This window comes from Ostrinia nubilalis, chromosome 10 (genome assembly GCF_963855985.1).
Source record: "Ostrinia nubilalis chromosome 10, ilOstNubi1.1, whole genome shotgun sequence".
Classification (NCBI taxonomy): Eukaryota; Metazoa; Arthropoda; class Insecta; order Lepidoptera; family Crambidae; genus Ostrinia; species Ostrinia nubilalis.
In genome coordinates, this window is record NC_087097.1 from 1,640,012 (window position 1) to 1,652,698 (window position 12,687).

The 12,687-nt window shown below is 38.4% G+C and overlaps 1 protein-coding gene across 1 annotated transcript; it reads left to right on the top strand.

The window, feature by feature from the left end:
* The first annotated feature begins 17 nt into the window (after nt 1–17).
* On the top strand, nt 18–12,567 carry LOC135075638 (fork head domain transcription factor slp1-like). The gene is made up of 7 exons (XM_063970043.1): nt 18–582; nt 1,042–1,165; nt 1,503–1,649; nt 2,962–3,160; nt 6,066–6,149; nt 6,888–7,126; nt 9,402–12,567. The coding sequence occupies exons 1-6, from the start codon at nt 392–394 to the stop codon at nt 7,082–7,084; spliced, it is 942 nt and encodes a 313-aa protein (XP_063826113.1). The 5' UTR covers nt 18–391; the 3' UTR covers nt 7,085–7,126; nt 9,402–12,567.
* Nucleotides 12,568–12,687: the final 120 nt, after the last annotated feature.

Here is a 12,687-nt window from a genome sequence, read left to right on the forward strand (position 1 = left end):
CTAGTACGCCGCCATTTTCCTTGTTGTAGGTGCATCAAATGTCATAATAATTTCAATTTTTCTGAAAATTATATTTTCTTTTGGCCTTTACGTTTCATCCGTATATTATTTTACATTAATTTAAATGTATTTCGATGTGTTAAAGTTTTCTTGTGTAAAATCAAACGCAACCGTTCAATTTCTGTGGTTTTTCTAAGGTCGTCATTTCAAGGATCCTTCATGTTCTTCAAAGAGGATCATCTTCGTAAAAGGTAGCGAGCCACACGCCCACGGCCGTTGTGATACGCGAATACAGTTTTGGGTTACGAGTGTTTGTTTTGTTTCGGGGAGGAATGCGTAGGCGTTGCGAGGGTGTGTGGTGACGACGTTCGGGCGGTGTGTTGATGGGACAATGAGCGACTCGCCCGGAGTGGAGTGGCTGCCGGCCTACAGCCCCGGGCCGCCGCGCCACAGCCCGCTGGGGCCCATCCCGCGCTTCCTGTACGAAGACGTGCAGCCGCTTGGCCTGCAGCAGGAGAACAACAACAAGGAGGGCGGCGAGAAGAACGCGAACAAAATCAAGCATGCCAAGCCCGCGTACAGGTAAAACGTTTGACCAGATTATCCTCAACAAACTGGCGCCTGGGGGCATGACTCATCTCTAGGTCACCTCTCGGTGCTGAGTAATCATAAAAGCAATAAAACACGGCGTCGTCTTCGTTTTATACTCATTGTAGTTTGTTTGGCAAATTAAATCCACTAAATCAAGTCGATATCATAGTTTTATTTGATGCAAATTCATTTTACTGTTCTCAGCCAAGTAGATGCAGATGAAAAGCCATTGTTGTGTATAATATTTAACTCCATAACAGGCAACTTGTTGACTTCAATGTATGTAACTGTCACCGTAAAATTGTGAATTCCGTCAGATTATAATCTGACGAAGTTAAATTACAATCTAACCTAACCTAACCCACTGTTATTTTACAATCTAACGCGTTATATTATAAACTGACAGAGTTCACAATTTCACGTTGACATAACCATGCTATTTGTCCACAGCTACGCCAGTATGATCAGACTCGCTATCAGCAGTTCCCCAAATGGAAAGATGACCCTCAATGAGATTTACAACTACATTTGCAATGCTTTTCCTTACTACAAAGAAGCCGGCAAAGGCTGGATGGTAAGTAATTTAAGAATTGAAATTAATTTGTCAAATACATTTATAAGATACTGTCAGAAAAGTCCTTAAAGAACAGCATAACCCACTGATTTACTTTAGTTATCTGACTGCTCATTTCAATATTATTCAGTATCATTTTCTTGTGTGATGGTAATTCGAGAGAGAAACAAAAATTAATTTTAGCCCTATTTATGTTTCATACAAAAAGGGAGATAAAACATTTCAGCAATATAATTAAGTTTTTAGTCATGTGTTTACCCAAACTATACGTCTACTGATTTCCTAGTATTTCTATATTAAGTACGTCTAAGTGATTATTCTGTTACTTTTATTGCAGAACTCTATCCGGCATAACCTGAGCCTGAACAAATGCTTCATGAAGGTGGCCCGAAGCAAAGACGACCCCGGCAAAGGGTCTTACTGGGCCATGGACACCAGCTATAAGATGGCGGAGGTCACGCCGCGGCGCCGCAGAAGTCTCAGGGTCAGTGCTATGCTGTTTATTATTCAAAGTTCCTTATTGTCATGACCATTGTATGAAAAGAAACAATTGCTGCCAATGGCTGTTCTAATAGAAGTCTTTTAACAAGTTGATTGATGAGTATTTAAATATTTTCGATTTACATAATCTAACTTGTGTAATAAGGAGGCTTTCCTGATTGATTATAAATAAAATATTATTCCACACTGGAAACAATGTTGATTGTGGTGAAATGTCTGCCTTGTTATGCATAAAAAAATCTTATTATGTTGTATAAATCTTTCTTTAGTTTTGGGTTCTTTTGAGGTGAGGGTTCAGAAGAAGATTAGGAAGGTACTAACTTACTGCAAAAACATTAACTTCTTTTTTGGACTAACACCAGACAAGATTGAGGGAAAGAACTTTCATTCAGTTAAGATGGCATTATGATTAATCTATAGACACTGAAGTGTGTAAAACTTATGCTGGTGCATTACAATACAACCCTCAAGTTGTAATGTGGAGAGACTTCCCTGTGTACACTACAGCTCCATAAAGTGTCCCTCCCCTCCATACAAACCACTTTACAAACGAAGTTTTTGTGTACATTGCAGTTCTAAACGTCGGCCGTTTGGTGTAGTGGTTCAAAACGGACTACTATTCCAGAGGTAGCGGGTTCGATTCCCGCACAGTACAAATATTTGTGTGCATGAACATATTTGTTTGTATTGGACTGGGTGTTTTCTGTGTATTATAAGTATGTATTTACAAAAAAAAAACTATTTAAGTACGTTTATATCCGTTGTCTAGTACCCATAGTACAAGCTTTGCTTAGTTTGGGACTAGAAGCGCAGTGTAAAATGTCTAAGGATATTATTTATTTTATTATTTAAACCCTACACTGTTTCAACAGAGTTTTATAAAGTGTCCCTCCCCCATACTGTATCATCTATCTATAGTCTATACTGTAGCTCTAAACCTTATACAGTTGCAACCGTAAAGCCAATTTGAGTCCATAAAACTATCCCTTCCTTCTTCTTCGTTACGCTCTTGGCAGTGCGCTCGTGGTCACGTTGAGGCGTTGTTCACATCGGTTGTAGAGGCGGATACAACTCTCCGCACGATCTCCCGCCATCTCTCTATTGGCAGACTGTCTGGTGCAGTCACATAAGCCGTCTCCCACTGCTGATTTGACTCGGTCGGTCCAGCGCATCGGTGACCTGCCACGTGATCGGGTTCCTTCGACTTTTCTTTGGGCGACCAGTCGTTCTATGGAGTCGTCATCCATCATGGTCTTATTCCTCTGCAACAGAGTCCAAAAATGTTTCTTCCTCAGATGGCGCCATACAGCCCGGAATGCAGCTCAAACAGCAGCGGGGAGGCGGGGGCGGTGCCGCCCGGCGCGGACGCGGCGCCCACGCCCCCCGCCACGCCCACCACGCCCACCGCGCCAACCACACCGACCACGCCCACCTCGCCCGCGCTGCGACAGGTCAAAGAGGAGCCGGTGGTCAAGCAGGAGGTGCAGGATACAGGTAGGTATTCGCATGGTGGGTTCAGTAGATTCCATGAGTTTTCAAAAAGTTTGACAGGAAAAACGCTAGCAAATATGCCGTGGTCGCCATCCTAGATTTTGTAAAATACAGGGTGTCCCTGCAACCTGCAAGTATGGAACAAACATAAGGGATTGGGCTTATTCCATTATTGTAAGTTCATCTCATATTCAATTCATGTAGGTATTCAGTTAAAGCTAAATAAGTATTAAGTTATTTATTAGTAACCTAAATTGTTTATTTATAGCGTCTGTATTAGAGGAAGGCGCTGATGACTGCGACACAGTCTTTGACTACTGCAGTCATTAACGTTTCATTTTGTCTATGCACAATTGTAATTGGCTACAAATAAAGTTTTTATTATAAAAAAAAAAAAAATTATTCCCTGTTAACGCCAAATTGGAGCTTATAATGGGAAATAGTGAACTAAAAAGTTCATTAATCCCCATTAGAATTTTATTTTTAAAGTAATGGGGATTAATTAACTTTTTATAGTCTATCCAAATTCCAATATAGCTTGATTAGAATGACGGCTGTCAAACGAATGTGACTAGTGCTGGGTATGTTTCGTACGGTTCACATAGATGTATCGATAAGTTTTCGAAAAAATGATATAAAAAAATGCACCCAATTTTTCTTCATATCTTTATTCATAAAAATGACAATTATGATTTAAAGAAGAACGGTCACGCACCATACAAAAAAAACCCAGACCCGACAGAAACGAGACATACCTCAGTTTTTTTGTCATGTCTTAATTAGTTAAATTATATATTTTTTATATTTGAAATCTATGTATAACACCAAAATATTACCCTTTGTTTTTGTTCAGGCGTTATATAAAAATTAATACAAAATGCCTATTTATCACCCAAATTGGTAAATGTATGTACCTAAATGTCTATTACAGCTGCTATGCAATGTATCTAGGTGACCTGGAGATACAGCCGGATTATACAGGGTGGTTATACATATGGAACGATAAGTGATCTCACTCGATTATTTCTAAAGTATACAAGATATCGAAAAACTAGTTACTGATTCTGAAAGTGCTTCACGAGCTCTTTCAAATGGTACCAATAATAGGTTACAGATTATGGAAGCTGGTAACATTCAATTTTTGGATTTTGTAATTTCTCGTTTCCACCCTGTATAATGCGGCTGTATCTCCAGGTCACCTAGATACATTCCATAGCAGCTGTAATAGCCATTTAGGTACATACATTTACCAATTTTGGTGATAAATAGGCATTTTGTATTAGTTTTTGTATAACGCCTGAACAAAAACAAAGGGTAATATTTTGGTGTTATACATAGATTTCGAATATAAAAAATATATAATTTAACTAATTAAGACATGACAAAAAAACTGAGGTATGTCTCGTTTCTGTCGGGCCTGGGTCACAGATGACCGTTCTTCTTTAAAGACAGTAAAATTTAAAATTCATGTCAAGGGTGTACAACATCCTAAGGCGTAGTCATCGTCATCAGTGTTCTTCAGTGGTTTTTTCCTCTCGCTAGAGGGCGGTGGGCATCTCTTCTAGAGCAACGGTGCTATGAATACCCAAAAAATTAGCGGTGATTGATTTCCGATGTTTGATTATTTAAGAATGAAATGTTTTTTGGTTTTTAATAGTGAACATTTAGAAAAACGTAATAACTTGACTTAAATATGTTAAAAAATTAGTTACAAAAAAAATTTGTTAAATATGTTAAAAAATTAGTTTTAATTTAATATGACATTTGTCGATATGTCCCAACACTAACATTTTTGTAACTCGAGATAACCTTGTAGAGACGTCGTTAATACTCTAGCTTGATTTTTATAATTTCGAATTACTACTTATTGGAGTAATTTAACGCTGCATTTTACACGAAATTAACATTTTTATTGGAAGCACTGTCGTCGAAAATATTGTTTGTAGATCAGACGTGAATTATTTCTTGTCCGCCAATATTTAGCTCTCATTGATCGCTACTATAGATGACCCACGCTGAACTGTCCCACCAAACTCAATGACAGGGGGGCGCTACCATCGTTCAACTATAAGGTTTCCAACATGGCAAAAATCTGAACCAGCAATCCGGTATTGACGGTGGCGCCCCACTGTCAATGTCATGCATAGGACAGTTCAGTATTTTGGAACTATACAAAGTTATGTCGTTACTTTTGATGGCAGCTGTCATTCTAATCAAGCTATATTGGATAGACTATAGTTCATTATTCCCCATTATAAGCTCCAATTTGGCGTTAACGGGGAATAGTGGAATAAGCCAGGGATTGATTCTATGGCTCAAATGCAACAACTTTCCCCAGAGGAAGTTCAAATCTCTCACATACAGACGTGACAGACGCGCTGCCGAAAATTTCATACTATGTGACAGTGGATGCATGCCTTCACATAATAAAAACGCCCCTGTCGCGCTTCTAACGCCCTAATGTGAAAGCGCTCTTAATATTTTCATACGAATAGGCTAGTTTCCTAAAAAAATTTTTTTAGTCCGTCATGTTTAATATCAAAATATATTGGACACATATATTTTTATTTGTCAATCTAACAAATAATTACATAGTTATGGTGCGTTGAAGTTCCGCACGACGTCACAACGTGCGGCACTTTTATGTACGCATTGACGTCACGGGCCTCTTCTTATGAACTTTGGCGCGCTTTATCTCTTTAAATTTTCATTAGTTTGAAAAAGTGAAAAATACGTCTAGAGTATTTTTTGATAAGTTAACTGACGGACTAATTAAAACTTGCTTTTTGACCCAGGAAACATCCCTATTGCCTTCAGTAATCCGCCAAACAATAATTTATAAAGCATGTATCGACATTTTGTAACTTATTAATTCGTCGGTTATTAATATTCTTGCATCATGTGCCAGTGATTCCAGAATCCAAGCACACAGACGACGCGCTGAGCGCGCTCATGAACGAAGAGCTGATGGCCGACGTGGACATCACTAGAGGTGAGTGCCAGAAGTACTGGCTACAGTGTTAACTGCCCATTGCCCGTCATGTTGTCTCGTTCTATCGCAAAGAATCACCATTTGATGAGAGCGAGAGCAAAAACAGAAAGGGATAGTTAACACTTTGGCCTGTGGCCGTGTTTACTTTAATGTTATTTCAGTTCTAGTGTTCTACTGTTGCGTGTTTCGGTTTTGCAAACATATTACAGCAATGGCAGCCAATTTAATCACGACTTTTTGTACCAAAACTACTACTACTTGTGGTTCTTACGTCACTTGAAAACCAGTGAATTAAAACCGCGAGCAAGATAGCCACCACCTTTAGTCCCATCTGCCCCTTTCGAACTTGCCATTGCAGTGGTGTTTGGCAATAAATAGATGATATTTATATTCCCATCTGCCCCCTTCAAACATTGCCACCAGGGTGCTAATTGGTTAACACTCATAGGTGGCGTTTATTCGAGTTATTGTTCCTAAGATGGTTGTATTTTTGCTTTCTAAGTACAGTCTTTTGGTTCGGTCAACCCAACGCGATCACACGTGATCAGCCGGCGTGCAGCGATGGCGATCAATGCATCGCTGCACGCGATCACGATCACGTGTGATCGCCTTGGTTTGGCTGAACCTTTAGAAGGAGTACCATTAAAAGAAAGATATTGAAATAGCACTGAATGGAACCCAATTCTTGGACTTGTTATGTTGACAGTTGTCGATATTTTTGTGTGCATCTCTTTTCAGAGAGACTATGGTGCGATGGCGGGCGACGTCACGTGTGCGGCGCCCTACGTCACAGCGCTTTGACAGACGACTACGGCAACTTCGTAGCGCAGCGTATTGACTGCGACTGCCCTGCGGAGCCGCCCGTGCCAGTAAACGCGCCCGCGCCCGCCGCCGCCGCCGCCTACCCCGCCTATTGGCACGCCGACATATTATAACACCGATGTAGCGCCATTTAGCGACCGCCCGGGATAACCAAAGTGAGTTCTTTTTTTTTTTCAGAATCAATACAATTTCAACGTGATTTATGAGACAGTAGTAAGGCTTACGATACAGATCCGCTACACGCTCTGCGTGCATATCAAACATAAATGAGGTTAAGGTGTCTTAATGAAAGATATAGGTCGCACAGTGAATGTTGAGACGACTCACTTTGATCTAATATTTGAATATATGTACAGAATACACAGTCAAGTTCATATAGGGGAAGCCCGGGCAAGAAGCATAATGTGGGTAAGAAGAATAATCGATTTTACTAAAAACCTACAACACATGGCGCTACTGGACGTTTGCGGGTCTGTAAAACAGCAACACAGCCACGCCATGATAGTTCCACCAAAAGAATACGTGCGTGAACTTTTTGTCAATTCGAAATCAAAAGTTTTTGGCTGTTTTCTTACGATTTTTGGCAAGTTATGTGTGTTGATTTCTTGTATTACGTTTTAAGTGTTAACTTATAGACTCTATTTAGTTGATAGCATGTTAAATTAAGTTTAATTTGTGTGTGTTGCTTTTTTTCATCGGTAGAAATTTAACGGGTGGGTATACAACTTTTAAATATTGGTGCTTTGGGCAAGACGGATATGGGCAAAACGGATAGGTAAAGACAGGCCATAACTGAATAGCAGGCCCTAACAAAACCACACATCTGAAAACAAGAACTTCCAAACAAGACTTGTCAAGAGGAAAAATGGCCAAAAACAAAAATCAGATGGTGAAAACAAAATATTTATGTTGTGTGCTCAGAAGAATACACTGAACCACCTACCGAGGATTGGATAGAGTGCAATCAATGCAAGAAGTGGGCACACGAGGATTGTACCTTATATTCAGGCATAGGCAGTTATTATTGTGATGATTGCAATGATTAAAGCAGTTATTAGTGCTTGCACACGTTGACTCGCGGGCGCGGGCGCGGGCGCGGTGACGAAATATCAAACATATGTAGTGATTCCAAGTGTTCACGTACGAAACGCACGTGCGGTCTAACTAGCGGGCAAGCTAGCGACTGGCGCGCGCGGAGCGCTCGCGGTAATTTCAACGCGTGAAGATGTTTGTGTGTGTTCATGTCAAACTAGCGGCGGCGCGCGCGTTTCACTCACGACGTCAGGTAAGTTCAACCAGTTTGATCTTGTCGCTAGAAACGATAGCACGTTTTTATCATGTCGTTCAATACAGAAGAGTTTATTAGTGCTATTCAGGCTAGAACTCCTATTTGGCAAAGTAAACACAGTCATCATATGAACAGAAATGTTGTTTAGTTGATAACGATAATATTAATTAAATTAAATAATAAAGAGGAACCTTGTTTGAATTTGATTTTGATTGAAAATTATAAATTACTTACTAAGAAAATCTTTTTTTTAAACTCACCTTATAGTTACAAATAGTCTTTCTTCGGGCTTTATACTTTTATGAAAATTTGTGTCTACTTTTGAAATATCACTCCTTATTGAATCCAGTATGTAATCAAAACAGTTGACACTCATCCTGGTATATCCTGGTATATCCAAAAAACCTTGAAGGATGTTTTCTCAAATTACGATATAAAGTATGAAATTCACCATACCGTTCTCTTTCTTTATTAATCTCGCACACCAATACTAATTTTTAGCATCTCCCACTTTAGGTATGAATTTTCGGTTAAAAATAAAAGATCGTCGTCCATAATTCGACCTCTGACAATACGTCACAATCGCGCGAACGCCTGGTCGTCAATATGAACACGAGCTCGCGACGTTACCCGCGCCCGCGCCCGCGCCCGCGCCCGCGCGTGCCTACGTGAACAAGCACTTACTGTACATATCCGTCTTGCCCAGGGGGGTCGGGCAAAATGGATAATTGGAACTTTTTTTTTAATGACATTTTTATTGTAGAATTTGTTTAAGTTTCTAAGTTTATTCTTTACAATTCCAAAGATGATTACCTAAGATACAAATTATTAATTAATAGACTGTTGTTGATTGCATATTTATGTGGTTTTTTTGCCACTTTTCTTAAGGTATTCGTGCTGCCCGGGCTTCCCCTACATACTTTACAATTTACAATACACTAGCTGCCTCACTTTTGATAAATACCTGCAAGCGAGACAGAAAATACTTCTCAGTGTCACTACGCAAGACGTCAGCGTCGTTATTGTTTGTGTTGATTGCCTCAACTCTCGTTGCGCGACCTATACAAACATTTACTACAAATAAATTTTGACGTTGTTTTGACGCTGACGGATGTAAATAGCAAATTCTTTTGTATTAACAGTGAGGTCGCGCCGCAACAGCAGCGGCGTGGCCTGCGCGGGCGCATCGACACGTGGGCAGCAGCTAGACGCTGCGGTATGGGAACATCTGTTACTCACGCTACCGGGTGCTCAGAAAATTATATTTCCGCAGAATAAAACACGGTTATTCGCTATTTTCCGGAGTTTCCGCTGAGCGTTCGGTCCCCCAGTTGGCCGGGCAACCGGCTCCCCGTTTTGTAGTAAAATATCCGGACGTCAGGCCAGTAACTTGTACAGTAGGATTCCGTACAAAGCGCACCCTTCAACTGAAGATATTTTATCTAGACGCTTCTTTTGAAGTGAATATTGTTTGTCTCAGCTTGTTATTATTGTAATAGCATAATTGAATGTGGATGCAAATCACGGCTACACGGTGCGGTTATCCAAATAATTGTCACTACACCGACGTGCCCTACACCTCATGCTTTGCAACGCCACTTGTTGGTCGTGTTTTACTATTTTATTCTACTCCTACTTCGTTGCTTACTATTTCAATTTTATTGTATATGAATTGAAATGATATTTACCTAGAGTAAATTGCAAACAACTGTTATCTAAGCTTTGATATAAAGTGTGTTATCGGTTGGCTGACCGCAGTCGGCCGCGGGAAGGCGACGTTTCGTTCCGAGCGAGAACTCGCTCGCAGGCATCGGTCGAACGGGATTCGACACTATTTACTAAGATATACTTATTTGATATGCATATAATGAAGAATATAATATCTCTACATCACGATAGTTTTGTAAACAATAATAAGACTAATGTGCGATTGTAACATTTTTTCTGTGAAAAAATATGCCACGAAAAAAATGATATATCAAAAAATCGGTAACATATCTGCCAACTAAAATAATTATATAGAATAGATGTAGTTACCTTTACATAGAGTAACGATAACTTGTTAATATAAAGAATACGATGGACCACAGCGTGGGCGTAGATTGTGTTGAGACACAGCGCGGAGTCTCCTAGACTGCCATTGCTCGCCGTCGGCCAGGAATGGCATACTTTTACGACGAGTAACTTAAGAAAATGTTGAAACAGTATTGGAGCCAGAACGGTGACGAACAGATCTCAGAATGACCAGTATATTGTAATAAAGAATATTATTAGCGTGCTAAATGATTTTATAATTTAGCTGTGCATATACACGATTAGTATTCAGTTTGTATTTAGTTAAAATAAAGTAATACGGTTATATAAAATATGAATTAGTTGGTACGAATTTATAATTTACAATAAATATTATTATGTATATTGAATATTGAAGTCGCACCTATATACGTAAAGTATTGCTTTTAGAGATTAGAGTACTAAAATTTGGCCTATTGAATAAATATTTAGGTTCCGCTTGCCTACATTTGCAACTTTAGTTCGAGGTGCAAATTATATTGTTTATTTACATTTGTGCCATAGAGGAGCGGACAGATAAGGATTGAGATGGACAGGTAGGAATTAAAATTTGTCCCATATCTTATTAAAAATGTGTTCAGAAATTTTTAGAAGTTGTACCTACATACATTATTGATAGTTGTATGTACATAGCGTTATTTTAATATAACTGGTTTCTTAAGGTGTCTGCGGTGTATGTAATTTTTTTAACGATTTTTGAAGTGTATGTTTATATGATGTTGTTATAAAGGTCATGTATAATATCGTTTTGATACTCGACATACAAAGATTGTCTTGAACTGGAGAGATCTCTTATTCAATTAATTAATCTCGCCCAGTCTGTGGCGCGAGATGTCCCGTATTTATTGTAACAACGCTATTTGAATGGACAAACGAGATTCATATTTAAATCGTCAATCATTTGACAATGAATCCACCGTCTTACATAACCGTGAATCGACACGGTGCGATTTCTGTCAAATCGATTGAATTATTGTTACACTTGCCTACAACAGCAGATCAGTTTGGATAACGATACGTGTTATCAAGATAATGGTACTTAAGTTTCTACAGAGTACAAAATTATACATTTATTAGCGTGTTAACACCAGATTAATTTTAACGTGCATAGTTAACAAACAAAGCACCAACCGTTACCCGTCAATGAGAGTATTGTATAGAAAATCTGTTTAATTTGACATTAAAATATTGACGGCAACTCGAAACTCGTCCCTATGACTATTATATTAAGAGATATTTGTTAGTATATATTATGTAAAAGGATAGATTTCATTATACTGTTCGTATTGGTTAAATCACATTCCTTTGATTAGATGAAATCGAGATATATTTTAAGTTCTTAACATATTTTTATACAAAAATAATATAGAATTGAATTCAGTATTTATACTTATATTATTTTAGTTTGAATATGTAATCTAATCGATTGACATAATAATAATAATAAATAACCGATATTATTGTTTTGTAACGTGGTGCATAATAAGTTGCCATCTTTTATTGTTTGGTAGTATTTATTTTTTCTGTGATAAATCTTTTACTTTATATTAAAACGTGCATAAAATCAGATCGTATAAGTACTGCAATTGCGCCTCGGGTGTTTCGTCTTGTATCTTTCAATACTTTTTTGTAACAATTATACCCTTATCTCCGATGTGGCTGTTAGCTAAGTTAAGCGCTGTATATTTGTTATACATATACTACCACAGAAATCTTTTTACGCTATATAAATGTGTAAAGTAACTAAACAGATAGTTGTTTAGTTATTTACTTATGGCAGCCTTTGTATACGGGGTAAAAACTAAAACTTGACGTGCACGATCACGTTTTGAAGAATATGAGATGCTTTACGATGCTTTTCAGTGCTGACTCGAGCATTCTAAAACATCATTATTTTAGCATACGTCCCTAGATGCGTCTTATTTTTACGATAAGGAAATCTTTGGAAACTGGAGCTACCCTAAGAAATAATTTAAATCTCGTGTGTAGCCCATAGCATTATCATGCAAGACGAAACATCAGATGCATAAAAGACTTGTTTCGTGAAGCAATCGTATAATAGTATATTTAAGTTGTTTCGGTTACTCACTCCGCCTATAATGATATTAACGCGGCGATCGATACGAAATTAACTATTTTATTAATTGTAATCACGTTAGCCGTTTAATTTAAGAGTAGGATGTTCTACCTCTAAACAAATCATAGTTGATGTACAATATAAACTTTTAACAAAAACTTTGCGTTTTATTTATTTATTTTCAATTCCAACTCAAATTAACGCTAACACTTCAAGCGTAAACGCTTGTGTTCACCACACCATACAGAGGGCTTATAATAGTGTGAGTTTACATCAAA